General features: G+C 42.4%; 1 protein-coding gene across 2 annotated transcripts in view; it reads right to left on the bottom strand.

Annotated features, from left to right (window-relative positions):
* Positions 1 to 18856, bottom strand: part of LOC144931639 (stromal membrane-associated protein 1-like) — a 38651-nt gene that overhangs the window by 3962 nt on the left and 15833 nt on the right. For both annotated transcript variants that reach the window (XM_078855741.1, XM_078855742.1), the window contains 3 exons: positions 8323 to 8444; positions 1500 to 1668; positions 390 to 826 (listed from right to left, as the gene is read on the bottom strand). In XM_078855741.1, the coding sequence (XP_078711867.1) occupies positions 390 to 826; positions 1500 to 1668; positions 8323 to 8444 (728 nt within the window). The remainder of the gene's footprint in view (positions 1 to 389; positions 827 to 1499; positions 1669 to 8322; positions 8445 to 18856) is intronic.

The following is an 18856-nucleotide window of genomic DNA, read 5'->3' as shown; positions in this document are numbered from 1 at the left end:
GATATGTTTACATACAAATGTAGAAAATTACATGCAAACGTGCAAAAATTGGCACATAACAGAATAATCCCCATAGAGCCTGAACAGATCTGTTGGGGCAGTGCTACGAGTGAGCACTTAAGGCCGTCACTGCGCACAACGTCGTGTTATCGCACCACGCTCGGTCACTGCCGACTTCCTAACTTCTGATGTTTATCCACTGCACCAGGTAATCATTTAAGGCTTAGTCAACTTAGGCAAAGCTTGCCAACTGACATTTCCCATGGCTGGGAATAAAACTCGGGCTGCTGGACTCACAGCAGTATACAGGTGACTGGATCACCGTTCCCCACTGCACGCAAGCACACACGCTCCACACACACACGCCACGCAAATAAAGTACATCTCACCTGGTTGACATTCCACTGGTGAGCAGCAGCGTTCATCTGTGGGGCCATACCATACACGGGCTGTGCCACCATCCCGTGCTGCCCTCCCACCATGCCAGGCCCCACACTCAGGCCCATCATTGCCGGCGTCACTGCCCCTGCATTGGGACCGTATCCATTCGGCACGCCCGCCATCACCCCAGCCATCTGCTGCTGCGCCATTACCCCCGCCAGCACCTGCTGCTGGTGCACCTGTTGCTGCTGAGCCATTAGACCAGCCATGGCCTGCTGCTGTGCCATTAGGCCCACCATGGCTTGTTGCTGCTGCTGTTGCTGCATTTGCTGCTGCTGCGTCATGCTGCCGGGAGCTCCGTAACCCACAGGAGGCTGGCCGTACGATGCGGCGAGCTGCGACTGCTGTGCGTATGCAGCGCTGGGGGTCGGAGCGTAGTACATGCCTGCGTTTGGCGGCACAGAGAGTGGGGTTCGAGAAGGATTAAGCAGATGTGTGCGCAAACAGCTGTTCATTTCTGGTCTTACTATAGTGCTTAGACTGTTATCATAATTTGAAAGCCACTGCAATGGTTAGTGGGAGCTGTGTGCAAATGGGAGATGAGGAGTTCTAGTTGCGGCCTTAGACGGACACAGAGCAAACAATTAAGAGTGACACACCGAAAAAGAAACACAAATAGAAAAACAAAGACATGTTTTGGCACCTGGTCCAAACACGTTTCACATGCATAAAATAGAACTGATCATCGTCCCTCCTATGTCCATAAAATAACACTACTTTATAATTCCAGGAAAGAGCACTGGTTACATAAATAATGTTCATCTTTATGAAGAGACTAAATCCTGGTATTAAAATGTGACACTTCCACCACTGGTTTCAACAAATATCAAGCAATGCCCAACACTCACTCGATAGTGGAGACACTTTGATTTGATATAATTAATAGCCTTGCATTTGTTTGGATGGAAAGATTCCACCAAATGTGAGGAGAGGGTGGAGATCTGTGGTCAAATAAGCAAGGGAAATGTATAAGGGCCAGTCTGCAATGCACAAATGAGCTATGGGAATTGGCCATGACCTGAGCACGAGTTGTACTTTTGCATCAATGATGCCACTACCTTGATTGAGGTTCTGGCTGGGCACTGGGCCGTACAGGGACATGATGGAGTCCTTGGTGAGGGGTTTCTTGGCGGCATCCTCTGCCTTGGCCGCAGCCTCGGAGAAAAGACTCAGGTCGCTGTTACTGCCACTGTCAGCACTTTCTGATGTAGGCATTCCTGTTGAGTCCTACAGAGCGGAGGAAGGCACAGCACACATGCACATTCAAACACAAGCAAAGACAAAGATCCCCCACATAGATGTTGGTGCTATCAGCGAGGACCGACTAAGGCTGTCACAGCACACAAAAGATATATAAGGCCATGAGAATGACTGGCTGCCTTTGTCTCAAGAATAATGATGTCCACACACAGCATCAGGTATTCAAAAAAATGTGGGTTAACCTACAGAATGGCCAAGATGGGTGAATAAATCACTTCCACTGCTTATGTTATTCATGACCGGAAATCACTCAAGCAGCCAGCATAATTGCATACTGTGCTAACCAATGGAAGCCTATTCTCCACACATATACAACAAAGACAAGATCCCACATATAGCCTTTAACAGACTGTTGGTGTAAGTGGTGTTAGCGCTTTTAAAGCCTACATGGTACACGAGGGGGTGGGGGGCGAGAACTATCCCCGGCCGCCTTTGTCTCCCAAATGCCGATGTTTAAACACCGCACCAGATACTCATATAATAACGAGTCGCCCTCAGGAAGGTCCAGGACCGATTCAGATATTTGTCACCGAAATAGAATTCAGGTTAAAGGATTTGTATCGCAGTGCAGTAACCACTATGCTGCAACTCTCCATATATAGATGCAGACAAAAATCCCCTGTATAGCCTTAACAGACTGTTTGGGGCAAGTGCTGTTAAGCAAGCACCTATTAAGGCCGGCACAGCACATGAGGGGGTGGGTGGCCAGCACCACGCCCGACTGCCTTTGTCTCCCCAGTGGTGATGTCTTTACACACTGCACCAGGTACTCATTTGCGGCTGAGTCGACCTAGTGGAGGCTCAGAACCGGTTCAGATAATTATCATCACTGGTGTTGGTTGCCGTGAGCGGGACTAGAACTCAGGTCGCCGTGTTCATAGCACAACGCACTAAACGCTAATCTACCGCTCCCCACATATACATGCACACTCAAACACACATACGCACAAAATACAAAGATGTACACACACACACAAACGAAAGCACACACATATACACGTGCGCAAAAACACATGCAAGTGCACACACATACAATTGCAAAAAATGTAATTTGTCTTTATTTCTAAAGCCTGTAGGTAAATATTTACCTCCACAAGATCCATAACCTCAAGGCCAGCAGCAATACAAGTGGCACCATATGTTAGCTATTAATGTCGAAACGAACAATTGACATTACATAAGGAAATGTCATATCTTTATGAGGAGAGATCACAAATATCAACTTAATCTCACTTGGTTCGATAATGGAGCACCAACTAAATCGGTCACAGCTTCATTTAATTTACAGTGGTTACATTGCCTTGGGTTAACATTCATTTAATCACTGCCAAGTAAACAAGGGGCGGTGGTTGGTGGCTTCAGCGAGTGTCTGTGGAGTCGCGTCATACATCAGGGTCACATCTGTCAGAAGAACAAAAACTCCCAACCCTGGTTTTACTCATGAGTCAGGCACGCGTGCAGAACTGTGTATGCGCACACACCCTTCGCCACGTCAGCAGCTCTGTCCCAATAAGCATTTTACGCATTGTCACATGGCAAATAAATTTGTAGGACTATTCTACGGTGACCTATTGTATTACTGTACAGTCATATATGTATGTTGAACTTTATTCGCACCATACGTGGCCAACCGTGCTAATCGGAGGTAGTCATACTACGGACATACTGGCTGCACCATTGCAATGTGGAATTTCCATAAGTGGCTCTGGGCCATCAAGGAAAATGAGCTTTAGTGCATTGCTTGGGAAATGGAATTGTTTTTGTGGACTTATATATATTTTGCTGCTTTGTGATGTAAATAAGATTAATCAAAGTCAACAAAATAACCATGAGTAACATGAATGACATGCGCATGTATAAATAACTGTGTCATTTATTTATATACAGATGCCACAATGAGTTTCAAAACACTTTTAAAGGCGCGTTCTACATTGGGATGTTTGGCCAATGCCTTTAAGGGTGTTTTGTATGTAGGATGAAACTGGGAGTAGCCGGATAAAGCCCACCCACATGAACAAGTAAGTAGCACTGGGTATAATTCTGATATACAGACAATTTGTTCTTTAACATGTAATGAACCTAATGTCCAGAGAAAACCCAAGCATATGAAAGAACAATGCTCAAACGATGCCAGAATCCATAGAAATCCCCCAATACATAGTCATGAATAATCCAGGTTGCGAACGATCAGATTAAACTTGACTCGTCTCGGTATGGGGGCTGAGATGTCAGCAAAGGGAAGTGCATAAAAATCCATTGTACTGAACTCGTCTCCGTCTACACTCCTCACCTTCACCAACTGACCAGCGTGGTCGAGTTTGGTTAAACAATCCACACGACCCACAGGGCGAGGAAAGGCCTTCATCTGGCAAGGGACTGACAATAAAAGGGCTGCATATGTACATACCATACAGAGCTAAGAAGTATGCAAAGGAACGCATGAATAAAAACCACAGGAACCCGGGAACTCTGCTCTTGCAGGAATTTACTCAACAACCCCCAAGGCAACGCCACGTTGCACGCGTAACACATTTCCGACTGACATTTTAACAAAACCTGCTGGAACTATGTCAGGTATGATAATGAAAACCAAAAAATACACCTACGACACAGCTCTGCATGCAAACCACTGTATTGTCCAGTGAGTAAGTGGGGTGTCTCCACCAAAGATTGTCTTATTCACGGTGTTTCTGCAACGCATCAATGGCAACTATGAGATGTGGGCTTTAACCCGTGTGCCACTGGCGTGGAGATATGCTTTCATAAAGACTAGTTTAAACAACTTTACTTGCTGCCTTGTATCTACCTGCTGGAGTTGCATTCCTGTGTACTGAAAACATCACAGGGATTCTGTGAATGTTATTTTACAGCATTACAATAGGTGCTTGAAGTGGTTGATTCAATGTTGGCTCCCCAACACGACTCCACTGAATTTCGAATGGACATTCCTATGCCCTCCCAAGACCACAAAACCAAACATATGTAATGCGGGCGTAAACGACCTCCCGGAAGTGACGTCATGGGGGGAGGAGTTACGTCACGTGGGGGAGAGGGTAAGGGTCTATAAGGGGGGTAACCGGAAGCAGTCGGGAGTGATCGGGGACTGGGAAAAGTGAGAGGCCACGCAGGGCGAAGGGTGAGAGAGAGTGGCGAGGTCGCCACACACCCGAGCCACGAGGATCGGCACCGTCGGCCAACGGTGACCGACCCCGGGGCAGGAGGAGCAGCGAGGAGGCTGCAGAGAGCAGCGGGTCTGCAAGGGAGGAGTCGGCAGCAGGGGTCTGCACGACGTGACAGCAGCGGGGCTGCTAGGAGGAAGTTTGGGCTACGTGAGCGACAGCAGCCTGGGGCTGCAGAGTGGAGAGTTTATAGGGGAGTACCGTGAGGAAAAGAGATCGAACCCAAATAAAGGACACAGGACAGAGAGAAGCGTCCGAGTCTTTTATTACACATAGATGAAACTCCCTATAATACCATCTCAGCTTCTCTCATCATTGATCGGTTTCTTAGGTCTCTACTGCTATCAAGGTTGTTATGACAACTTCTCTCATCGCATGTGTACCACTACTATCATGGTAATTGATCTCAGGAGTTATGTGATTCCATCTCTTATTGCTAGGATGCTGTCTCACACTGGTTGACGCCTCACATCTGCACTGTGTACAGCTGCCCTAATTTCAGGAATATTTCTCATCCTGGTACTCTCATCGTACCGGCTTTGGAACTCCATCCCTTCTTGTCTTTCCAACTTTGTAGAACTCAACTGTTCAGGAAAATTTACACCTTTCTCATTACTGCCACTACTATGGTTCTTGCTGTTGTTGCTGCATCGTGTTATAGGAACAGTAGTGTCTTGCCCATCACATTGGATCACCCAGCAGCATTCCCTGAATATGGTATAACCTGTTCTAGTGTAAGTGTGTAGGGTATGAGGCATCTACTATGGTGGACCTGGGTTACTGTCATAATTTCCACATTCTAATAGCAGGAGCTAGTTTTTCAACAGCAAAAGCACTAACCTGGAAGGTCTATTGGTTGGGAATTTAAAAGTTATTTTAACATTAAACACTTCCCTAATGTGATTCATCGAGGCAGTACTTGGCTATTGTGTTTAGTTAAATATAAGCCTTTTATATTCGCAAAATCCTTTTTTCAGGGTCATGTATAGAACGTTGATTTTTTTTTTGGAATGATTACACTGAACAAATTTTTTTTGTTCCTGGGTAGTAAGTATTATTTCTTAATTGCTTACGCCTCAAAAGTACAGAAAATGGCTATTATTCCCCACAAACTTTGCTTATGTGACCAGGACATTTATCTTTTGAAATTTACCGATTTTCCAGAACATTCCAGATAGATTCAGTGCTGGGTGAACTTGGAATAACTTCTAGAACATTCTAGAACTTTCCAGTAATATAAATAGGAGTATAAATACAGGGCCTTAAGCCCATCCATTCAGTTTAGTTCCAGAACACTACCACACACGGGACTGGCCACAGCGGACCGAGTTCTCTGCGGGGAGGAACAACGTCAAGTGAAAACCACTGGTGGACCCCCGGAAGGTGCTGATGCCACCACTGCACATCAAATTGGGCTTTATGAAACAATTTGTCAAAGCTGTAGGTAAGGAGTCGGCAGCCTTCAAGTACCTTCAAGACTTCTTCCCTAAGCTGTCTGAGGCAAAGGTCAAAGCCGGTGTCTTCATCGGACCACAGATAATGAAGATCCTGGAGTGCAATGAATTCCCCAAGAAGCTCACTAGTAAGGAGAAAGCGGCTTGGAATAACTTTGTCGCAGTGGTTCGTGGCTTCCTGGGCAATCACAAGGTCGAAAACTATGTGGAGCTGGTTGAGACTCTGGTGAAGAACTACGGCACAATGGGCTGTAGGATGTCCCTCAAAGTCCATACCCTTGATGCTCATCTTCATAAATTCAAGGAGAACATGGGCGCGTACTCGGAGGAGCAAGATGAGCGCTTCCACCAGGATATACTGGACTTTGAACGCCGCTACCAAGGACAGTATAACGAGAACATGATGGGAGACTACATTTGGGGGCTGATTCGTGAAAGTGATTTACAATATAATCGTAAATCTCGAAAAATGACTCACTTCTAAATCTTTTGTAGTAATTTGTATAATTTTATTATAAATACATGTTAATTTTGATTCATGTTGTTTTTGTCTGACTTTATGTGAACGAAAGACACAAATTCGCCCGTTTTCTCATTGAAAATAGGTACATTTCAAAATATCACTGTCCTGGTCACAAAAGTAAAGTTTGTGGGGAATAATAGCCATTTTCTATACTTTTTAGGCATATGCATTTACGAAATAACACTTACTACCTAGGAACACAAATTGTGTTACATAGTGTAATCATTGAAATTGTTCAAAACAGCATGCAACAACAATTGTTTGGTTTCCAAAAGCTCTAAATCTATAGTGTGCAGACGACCAATCCTTACGTAACAAAATCATCTTCATAAGCAATAATTTAAAGGGGGGTGATGTTTTAGTCAAAGGCTTCAAAAATATGCCCCCATAAGTGACACTCATTAAATACAGTTGGTAATGGCAATGAAATCCGCATCAAACACTATCTTTGTACAAAAACCACATGGCTGCTGGTTTTCTCAATAGCCAATTCCTCGAAGAGCATACTTGTGAATCATTAATTATATATACAGCACCAATTCTGCCTGTTTTATTCTCCACCACCTTCAGTAATAACTGATTTCAAATGCAATGCAACAATGTAGGTTTTTATTCTAGATCAAGTGATTGCAAATAGGGAGGAATTCAAAACACTTCCAAACCAACATTGAAATTTCAATATATATATTTTTTAGCACATTGAGATTAATTATCTGTACTGCATATTCGGCTCCAGTAACCAATTTTCTTTTAGTGAAATTGAAACAATTAGCATTTTGGTCTGATCCCAGCATGCATTGCGTTTTTCTGTGTTGTCACATGATACGCTTCCGTAATAATGATGTAATTTATTTCACCAGAAAAGTCTTTGTGGAATGTCAATATTTTTTTAAGGCGGATCCGTCATTGAGATTGTTAGCCAATTTCCATTTTAATGAGGTTTTTTTTTGCAATGAAACCAGAGTACTCAAAGACAATTCACGCATTCGGTGGGCAGGGCAACAATGACAGGCAGGTTCACAGACCCACCACCTTCTCTGCGATTATCCATTAGCCATCTCACAGCCCAGTGGGCCGAGTTTGATAAACTTCAAAAGCAATGGATCGCAGATGTATTCCACTATGCCTGGATATGAATCCTTTCCCAAACGTAAAAAAACGTGAATGTACTCAACTGAACCTTGGACAGGCTCATCTCAGCCAACAGCCCATAGTGGGGGATATTCTAGATTCCTTTGGTAGAAACTGGTGTCTACATCGGACAACTACTGCAACAGCAGTCAAATGTCAATAAGTGTTGGTAACGTTACCACAGTGCTTGTGACAGGATAGGTGCCATTGAAAACATGTGGAGTTGCAAAAACTTGCCAAGATGACACGGAACTGGCTCTGGTGACATGCAAAGCATTACAATATGTCAAAATAACACATGCCAAAATATATATCCTCATTCCACTTAGCATACCTGACTGGTGGACACTGGCAGGGGGTTGGAAACCATGGGACCAAAAATATCCAGGTCACTTCCCATTCCACCACCCGTCCCATTGGGCACAGCGGATCCTTCGCTGTGCCACCCTTGTGCATCTGAAACGAGAAGCAGCATCTTTGGTTGATTGGTTTACACACAAGAGGGATGCACTAAGGCGGATTGGTTTACACACAAGGGAGAAACGCTTACATCATCACATGCCTGACACCTACGGTGCTTGTATGCAAAAGTATTCTATTGTTTCGTGTGATTCACCATTACAGCAGTGCGTGTCCTATGGTTGGTGAATTGGCTTAAGCAAATGTATTCGCGCAAATATTTTAGAAAATAGTATACAGGCAAGCAGGGAAGTTTCTCTTAAATACAATGAAGGTGAAACAGGCTCAAGATTTGCCTTGTTTATACAAGCCCAGGTTGAATACACACATCCAAAAAACCAACACAGAAGATATGCTCTTTGATGTGACATCACCCCTACTCTGACTCATATGGACTGCTTTTCTAGTTTTGCCACTAAATTGTAGTATAGTCTTGGATTTCATTGTCCCAGGTTTCCCTTGTAATGGGCCTGTGATGGCCCGGGTTCTAAGCAGTCACAAAACAGAGCACTGACTTTTGTAAACCAGTGTTGGGAAGTTACTCTTTGCAATAAAGAAGATCCTGTAATATTGTACTATAATTGTTTCTAGTGTGCAATTCAATTACTATTACATTAACCAGTTGATTATTTTTCATGATCAACCTGATATTGATAAAAGATGATTACAAAACAATTATATGTTATCAACATTTTGGGTTCATGCAATAATATTAGCAGCAACTGTATACATCACTAAAATAAAGCCTGATATTTTAGACATTAAACCAATCCAATATTCTGCATATTAAATTCAAGTACTTGGAAAGGTAATTAATTAGACTGTTACTGTGAAAAATGAGTATATACTATATTACTTTTCAAGTTGCCCTCCAAACATTCGCGATATGATATATTATATTGATGAACTGGTTATCCCCCCCCCCACCAAAATTGTATCCCAAATGTTGTGCTGCTGCAGAATCTCGTGAAATTAAGAATCCGTTAGGAAATCTCAAACAGGAGTGCAACCTCCCACGTTAAAGAATGGCCCTTAGAAGTGGACATCACAAAACTACTTCTGCAATGCCAGTAGTGGATTGAAAAGTGGCAGCATTTTTTTGTTATACTTAACACAATATTCATAAAATAAAGAATGTTCATATCATGATAATCTATGCAAGATGTTTTTTGTTACGAAATTAACATCAGCACCAATAAAGACCAAAAACTGTGTTTTTATATTTAGTTAAAAATTACGATTGATGTTGATCTGTACGATGGCATGTTTCTGTGCAATTCTGCTGCCAAATGAATGCTTTCTAGTATACTAACAACTTTCCACAATTGTGTTTCCTTGGAACCTCTAAGAGAATGTTTTAATGAAAGAAATTCTAAGCGAGAAACGTGCGGCATATGGGAGGCTGGTTTTGTGCTGTGTGTAAATGAAACCTACAAATGTCACAACACAAGCAGTGACTCAGCCACTGGAAAGGAAATGTCTCAGATGTGCATCACAGATTGTCTGACTGCAGGATTATGCACCTAATCTCATGCACTCAGAGTATCTGGAATCACAGGATGTGCCTATTTTTTCAATTTATCAGTGTGTTACCAACACTGCTACATATGCAGCCTGTCATCCCTCTAGTGTCGATAAAATCATTACAACTTTGCAGAAACTTCAAGAGTGGTTGATGCAACATACAAACCGGCTCCCATCATAAGAACGTGGCATTTTCATCACTGGCTCAGGACCGTCAATGAAAATGAGCACTGCCCAATGCTAGTTTGGAATAAGGAACAGTTATGCTTTGGCCTTTGACAACAAAAAACATTTCGCATTATTCAGTTGAATTGAGTATGTTATTTGATCAAAGAGATTTAATTGTAACTTAATTGTGAAATACTCAGTTGGTTAAGCAGTAGACCTCAAGTCGAAACTCCTCCAAGGTCAATTCAGCTTGACCATAATCATGATTCCATCACCCCCACCACCCAACTATGTAGGATGCTATGTGATAAAAAAAAAGTATGGGGGGATTCTTGTCGCAGGAACGTGAAATTTCCCCCAAATAGCAAGATGAGTGTGGTTCCAAAAAACACACATTTGTAAAGAAATTATGTAGCGATCTCTGTTTATATTATAAAATGTACTACAACCAAGCACATTAAGAGGGCTGTCATTGATGGCACTGTGGGAGATTTGAGGACATGGCACCAACAATTCCAGTAAAGCCACACTGGCTCATGAGCTCAAATATCTGTAAGAGAAGTCCAATTACACCGTGACACTAACCCAACACGGGCCACAAAGGGGACATGGTGACATAGAGAAGCACAGGGATGACGCTTTCATAATGCATAGACAAAAGCAGCCCATTGAACAAACCCGCGCTGTGTAATTTGTAAAACGCATAGGAAACATGGTAGTCATGGTAAAGTTTGTGTAGATTTTTACACGATTAAATTATCTTTAATTGTCATCTCCTTGCGCTCCGATTATTTTTGATAGAGGTAATTTGCCGTGAAGATTAGTCTAAGCCAGTGGTGGAAATTCCATAACTACTGACGCAGAGGCAAGTATATGTTTTTAAAAAACTATGAATAGTGGCGTTCGTGTCTAATTGCTATCCCACGATACACATACAATGACCACTTAACGTTACACAGAAAAAAGCATAATAAAATGATTAACAAGAATCATAGACTTAAAGCTTTCGTGACTGCAGGAATTCATATTCTTTGGGTCTTTCGGTAAAGTCACATAGATAGGTTCAAAGAAAATAACAAAAAACTACAATGTTTCGATCGCAACACAAGCGGTCGTCATGAGTTGCGATCGAAACGTCGTAGTTTTTGATATTTTCTTTGAACCTATCTACGTGACTTTACCGAAAGACCCAAAAAATAAGAATCATAGAGCTTAGCACTCAATCAAGAGACAATACATGACACTTAATATACGTATATTCTTGGTTCTTTCTGTAAAGTTACGTGAATAGAAAACAAAAAAATCTAAAAATGTAAAATAAAAATAAAATACAAGTAATACATTGAAAATAATAAAACAGTAAAATAAAAATAGTAAAATACAATTTAAAATAAATTGAAAAAAATAAAAGCAAAATACCCACGACGTTTCTATCGCAACAGAAGTGGTCTTCATCCGCCTGATGACTTCCACTGTCATCATGGACAACACCACATACAATTAACAAAATTCAGGACCTATTTAATGATGGTAGCTATACCAAAATCAATAGAGATCCCACCAACTGCCTGGTTATGAAAACCAACAATATCATCACTGATGCGACATCTTTAATCGAACCAACCAAGCGGTTTTCCTTAAAACCCTCTGTTGCTAGACTACCCAGATTGTATGGCTTACCAAAAATCCATAAAGAAGACACACAACTTCGTCCTATCGTCTCCAACATTAACTCACCCACCTACAAACTGGCCTGATTTCTGTCTGAGACCTTACAACCATTCACTAGTAAGACCACCTCAGCTGTACTTAACTCAGCTCACTTGGTATCGTTAATTAAGGACATCTCACTATCTCCAGGTGATTTGCTCATTAGTTTTGATGTAGTATCTTTGTTCCTCTGCCTGACACCATTGCAATCATTGAAGATTTGGTCCAACAAGGACTGAATGCTGATGTACCGGCCCTGGTTAGACACTGCCACACCAACACTTACTTCACCTGGAATGGAACATTCTACAAACATGTTGAAGGTACCTCAATTGGTTCTCCCTTATCTCCAGTTATCGCCAATGTTTTCATAAAAAAATTTGAGACATATGCCATCCAGGCATCTACTCTACGTCCGTCCTTGTGGAAGAGGTAACATAGATGACACGTTCGTCACCTGGCCACATAGCCTACCAGCTCTGAACCAATTCCTCAACCACATAAATTCCATACACCCAGCCATCAAATTCATCATGGAGGTGGAACAGGATGGCAAGTTACCATTTTTGTATGTTTTAATCGAAGACACCAGATGGCTCAATGAGAAACTGTCTACAGGAAAGCCACCCATACGGATGCCTACCTAAAACCTGACTCCCACCACCATCCATCCCAGAAGAATTCCCTCATGAAAACTCTACACCATAGAGCGTGTTGTATTTCTGACCATTACCACCTAGCCAGTGAACTGGAACACGTACACCAAGCCCTCTAGATGAATGGATATGCAGACTACACAATCCGTAAAGCTATCACCCCAACCGTTGAGAAAGAACCATCTGAGGACCAAATCAAAACCATCACTTTGCCATACATAGCAGGGGTCACCAAATATATTTCCAAAATTATGAGCAAACATAAGATCCAGGTTCGATTTAACACAGTACATAAAATTCGTGATTTGATCCCATCTGCGAAAGATGTGATCCCTGACATACAATACCCCGGCGTCTACAAACTAAGTTGTGCCTGCGGCAGTAGTTACATTGGGAAAACTAAGCAACACGACTCGGACGGTGTTTGTGAACATAAGGCGGATCTGAAACATGGTAGGACCAATACCTCTGCCGTTGCTAATCAATGTTTTAACGCTGTGGGCTCGCACGAAATAGATTTTTCCAAGATGGAGGTACTTTGCAAACCTACCGGCTACCTTCAGAGATTTGTTCATGAAGCCATCCAGATATATAAACAGACACAACTTCAACTGAGAAGATGGGTACAAACTGAGCAATCATTGGAAAGACGTTATTAACCAGGTAAAGTCTTTACTGACTGTGATGTTTCCATCCTGCCTGCCTATGTTAGCTGTTATTTCCAACTCTGTGTCTCTCTCTATTGTCATCTTAGATCTCTCATGTCTTCTTGGTTCTTTCGGTAAAGTCACGTAGAAGGGAAGTAATAAAATAATAAAAATAAAACATAATAAAATGAAATAATTCTCACGACGTTTCGGCTACAACGCAAGCAGCCGTCCTCAGGTGAAGAATGAGACACTACCAAGCTAGGAGCTTATATATAAACTGGGTTGGAGGTGGAAGAGCGCCTTAACAAAAAGAATGTCCATATGAAGAGGAATTTAGCATATTCATGGAAAATGCGTAGGAGGTGGGCGGGGGGGGGTTTCAAAGTCATATTATGCCCATGCATTATGCAGGATCAGCAGCACCAAGGGGGGGTGCAGGGAGTAGCATTAACAAAGGAAAGGAATGTTATTGATATGTAGCTGCAGTTACTAAACAACCACGTAGAAAACTAAAGTATAAACTACATAAAAAACTAAAGTATAAACTGCATAGCACCATCAGTATACTTACTATACTCTACGATAAGCTGAGTTACTAACAGCAAGTAATACATTACAATTCTACGTCGTAAAAATTATATAATATGCTTCCATCTAAACTTTATTCTCTTACATCACACGAGCATATACCGTACTATATACTGCCATAGATAAACCCAACATTAAATTATATACTGTATTACTATAAACCACCCTATACCTTATACATTTCAACATAACACTATGTATTATTCTACCCACCCTAATGTGTATCGAAATGGTTTATTACGTCCTTCCAATGATTGCTAAGCCAGAATCCATCTTCTCGGTTAAAATTGTCTCTGTGTTTGTATATGTGGATCGCCTCATGAACGAATCTCTCATGATAGCCAGATGGCTTGCAGAGAACCTCTGTCTTGGAGAAGTCAATGTCATGTGAGCCCACTGAGTTGTAACAGTGATCTGCCACGGCTGAGGTGTTTGTCCTACCGTGTTTCAGGTCAGCTTCATGTTCACGGATGCGGTCCGAGACATGTCGTTTGGTTTCCCCAATGTAACTGCTATCACAGAGGCAACTTAGTTTGTAGACACCAGGGTACTGTATGTCTGGAACCACATCTTTTACAGACGGTACCAAATCACGGATTTTATGTACTGTGTTGAATCGGACCTGGATCTTGTGTTTAATCAGGATTTTGGAGATCTTTTTTGTGACCCCAGCAATGTAGGGTAAGGTGATGGTTTTGAAAGGCTCCTCAACAGGATCCTTCTTGATGGTTGGAGTGATGGCTTTGCGGAAACCTTCTGCAGCCAGGCCACCAAGATTATACGGCTTGCCAAAGATACATAAAGAAGATACACCTCTTCGTCCCATTGTCTCTACTATCAACTCCCCCACCTATAAATTGGCTCGTTTTTTGTCTGAAATCCTACGGCATTTCACTGGAAAAACCACCTCTGCAGTACTAAACTCTACTGACCTGGTATCGACAATCAAGGGGATTGCCCTGTCCCCAGACGACCTGCTTGTCAGTTTTGATGTGGTTTCCTTATTCACCAAGGTTCCTGTACCTGACACCATCGCAATCATTGAAGACTTGGTTCATCAAGGACTGAATGCTGGGGTACCCCCCCTGGTGAGACACTGCTTAACCAATACATACTTCACTTGGAATGAAACTTTCTACAAGCAAATTGAGGGCACCCCAATGGGCTCCCCCCTATCTCCGGTTGTAGCCAACATCTTCATGGAGAAATTTGAGATGGACGCCATCCGGACTGCCACTCTAAGCCCGACCTTATGGAAGAGGTACGTAGACGACACTTTTGTCATCTGGCCACATGGCCGGCCTGCTCTAGACCAATTTCTCGACCACATCAATTCCATACACCCAGCCATCAGATTCACCATGGAAGTCGAAAATGATGGCAAGCTACCCTTTTTGGATGTCCTAATCAAAAGGAGACCTGATGGTTCAATGAGCCACTCTGTCTACAGGAAAGCCACCCATACGGATGCTTATCTAAAACCGGATTCCCACCACCATCCATCCCAGAAGAATTCTCTCATCAAGACTCTATATCATAGAGCCCAATGCATCTCCGACAATGAACACATTTCCAGTGAACTCAAACACGTACGCCAAGCTCTTAAGGCTAATGGTTACTCCGACTACACAATCCGCAAAGCCATCACTCCAACCATCAAGAAGGATCCTGTTGAGGAGCCTTTCAAGACCATCACCTTACCCTACATTGCTGGGGTCACAAAAAAGATCTCCAAAATCCTGATTAAACACAAGATCCAGGTCCGATTCAACACAGTACATAAAATACGTGATCTGGTACCGTCTGTAAAAGATGTGGTTCCAGACATACAGTACCCTGGTGTCTACAAACTAAGTTGCCTCTGTGGTAGCAGTTACATTGGGGAAACCAAACGACATGTCTCGGACCGCATCCGTGAACATAAAGCTGACCTGAAACACGGTAGGACAAACACCTCAGCCGTGGCAGATCACTGTTACAACTCAGTGGGCTCACATGACATTGACTTCTCCAAGACAGAGGTTCTCTGCAAGCCATCTGGCTATCATGAGAGATTCGTTCATGAGGCGATCCACATATACAAACACAGAGACAATTTTATCCGAGAAGATGGATTCTGGCTTAGCAATCATTGGAAGGACGTAATAAACCATTTCGATACACATTAGGGTGGGTAGAATAATACATAGTGTTATGTTGAAATGTATAAGGTTTATAGTAATACAGTATATAATTTAATGTTGGGTTTATCTATGGCAGTATATAGTACGGTATATGCTCGTGTGATGTAAGAGAATAAAGTTTAGATGGAAGCATATTATATAATTTTTACGACATAGAATTGTAATGTATTACTTGCTGTTAGTAACTCAGCTTATGGTAGAGTATAGTAAGTATACTGATGGTGCTATGCAGTTTATACTTTAGTTTTTTATGTAGTTTATACTTTAGTTTTCTACGTGGTTGTTTAGTAACTGCAGCTACATATCAATAACATTCCTTTCCTTTGTTAATGCTACTCCCTGCACCCCCCCTTGGTGCTGCTGATCCTGCATAATGCATTGGCATAATATGACTTTGAAACCCCCCCCCGCCCACCTCCTACGCATTTGCCATGAATATGCTAAATTCCTCTTCATATGCACATTCTTTTTGTTAAGGCGCTCTTCCACCTCCAACCCAGTTTATATATAAGCTCCTAGCTTGGTAGTGTCTCATTCTTCACCTGAGGACGGCTGCTTGCGTTGTAGCCGAAACGTCGTGAGAATTATTTCATTTCATTATGTTTTATTTTTATTATTTTATTACTTCCCTTCTACGTGACTTTACCGAAAGAACCAAGAAGATGAATCCCTGCAGTCACGAAAGCTTTAAATCGAAAAATCTCTCATGTCCTTTGGATTGCACTCTCATGCTCACATGTCCTTTGGATTGCACTCTGATGCTCACATGTCCTTTGGATTGCACTCTCATGCTCACATGTCCTTTGGATTGCACTCTCAGGCTCACATGTCCTTTGGATTGCACTCTCCTGCTCACATGCCCTTTGGATTGCACTCTGATGCTCACATGTCCTTTGGATTGCACTCTCGTGCTCACATGCCCTTTGGATTGCACTATCATGCTCACACGTCCTTTGGATTGCACTATCATGCTCACACGTTCTTTGGATTGCACTCTAATGCTCACATGTCCTTTGGATTGCACTCTCAGGCTCACATGTCCTTTGGATTGCACTCTCCTGCTCACATGTCCTTTGGATTGCACTCTCAGGCTCACATGTCCTTTGGATTGCACTATCATGCTCACATGTCCTTTGGATTGCACCTCTCAGGCTCACATGCCCTTTGGATTGCACTATCATGCTCACACGTCCTTTGGATTGCACTCTGATGCTCACATGTCATTTGGATTGCACTCTCAGGCTCACATGTGCTTTGGATTGCACTCTCCTGCTCACATGTCCTTTGGATTGCACTCTCAGGCTCACATGTCCTTTGGATTGCACTATCATGCTCACATGTCCTTTGGATTGCACTCTCATGTTCACATGCCCTTTGGATTGCACCTCTCAGGCTCACATGTTCTTTGGATTGCACTCTGATGCTCACATGTCCTTTGGATTGCACTCTCGTGCTCACATGCCCTTTGGATTGCACTATCATGCTCACACGTCCTTTGGATTGCACCTCTCAGGCTCACATGCCCTTTGGATTGCACTATCATGCTCACACGTCCTTTGGATTGCACTCTGATGCTCACATGTCATTTGGATTGCACTCTCAGGCTCACATGTGCTTTGGATTGCACTCTCCTGCTCACATGTCATTTGGATTGCACTCTCAGGCTCACATGTCCTTTGGATTGCACTATCATGCTCACACGTCCTTTGGATTGCACTCTCATGTTCACATGCCCTTTGGATTGCACTCTCCTGCTCACATGTCATTTGGATTGCACTCTCATGCTCACATGTCCTTTGGATTGCACTCTCATGCTCACACGTCCTTTGGATTGCACTCTCAGGGTGCTAATCTCTCATTAACAATGCTGTTATGTGCATATGCGGGCATGATACTCTCTCCCCCATTAACACAAATGAGGTGCTTGCGTCCGGGGGTGGAATTCCTTTCCAAATCAGACCCGCTTGCTTGCCCATCGCCACATATATAACCTTGTTGTAACTGCTCTCTCGCTGGTTCAGCAGTTCCACTGCTGGATTATATTTTTTCCGCCTGAGGACGACCGCTTGTGTTGTGATCGAAACGTCGTGATTTATTTTATTTTATACCCATGTGACTTTACCGAAAGAACCAAGGAGTATGCTAATCTCTCTCACTTAACATCACCAGCCCCGCCCACTTCGTTTACACAGCCGCCGTTTACATTGACATGCTAATCTCTCTCACTTTAACATTACTAGCCCCGCCCACTTCGTTTAGGACCCTTGCACTACACAATTTCAAACCTTTAAAACAGCCTGCCTCAGCAGCTTTTCCCCCTTCTTTTTTCACCTGATGACGATTGCCTGTGTTGCGATCGAAACATTGTGATATTTTTATTATTTTTAATTAATTTTATTTTCATTTTTATTTTGTATTATTTTATTGTTCTATCTACGTGACATTACCGAAAGACCAAAAGAATATTTCTTATTTGTATTTTATTTAAATTCTTTAGATTTTTTTTTCTATTTCCGTGACTTTACCGAAATAACCAAGAATATTTACTATAAAACGTTGCTAATATTCCCTACTGACACACTATTGACCTCAATGAGAGAAATGCAACCGAATGGTCTTATCAGAAGGTTGGGTGGCCACTTGCCTGAGATAAGTTGCAAAAGATCAAAAGTTAAATTCCCAATAATGTATGCAAGCGTATTTTTTTACTGCATTCTGCAAAGTGGGCAATACAATCCTTAAGACATTAATCCCAAATCATAATAATGTACAATCTGTACAATCTGTACATTATTGAGGAATAACATTCAACTGCAAATAACATCACAATGTAAACACTCATTGTGATGCAGCGGATTATTCTGGGTAAATAAATACAGACTTGCATCCTATATCTCCACAAAAAAAATTATTCGTCTATTGGATTTTTA

The sequence above is a fragment of the Lampetra fluviatilis genome, chromosome 4 (assembly GCF_964198595.1).
Source record: "Lampetra fluviatilis chromosome 4, kcLamFluv1.1, whole genome shotgun sequence".
In the NCBI taxonomy this organism is placed as follows: domain Eukaryota; kingdom Metazoa; phylum Chordata; class Hyperoartia; order Petromyzontiformes; family Petromyzontidae; genus Lampetra; species Lampetra fluviatilis.
This window is presented reverse-complemented; position numbering and strand designations above follow the sequence as displayed.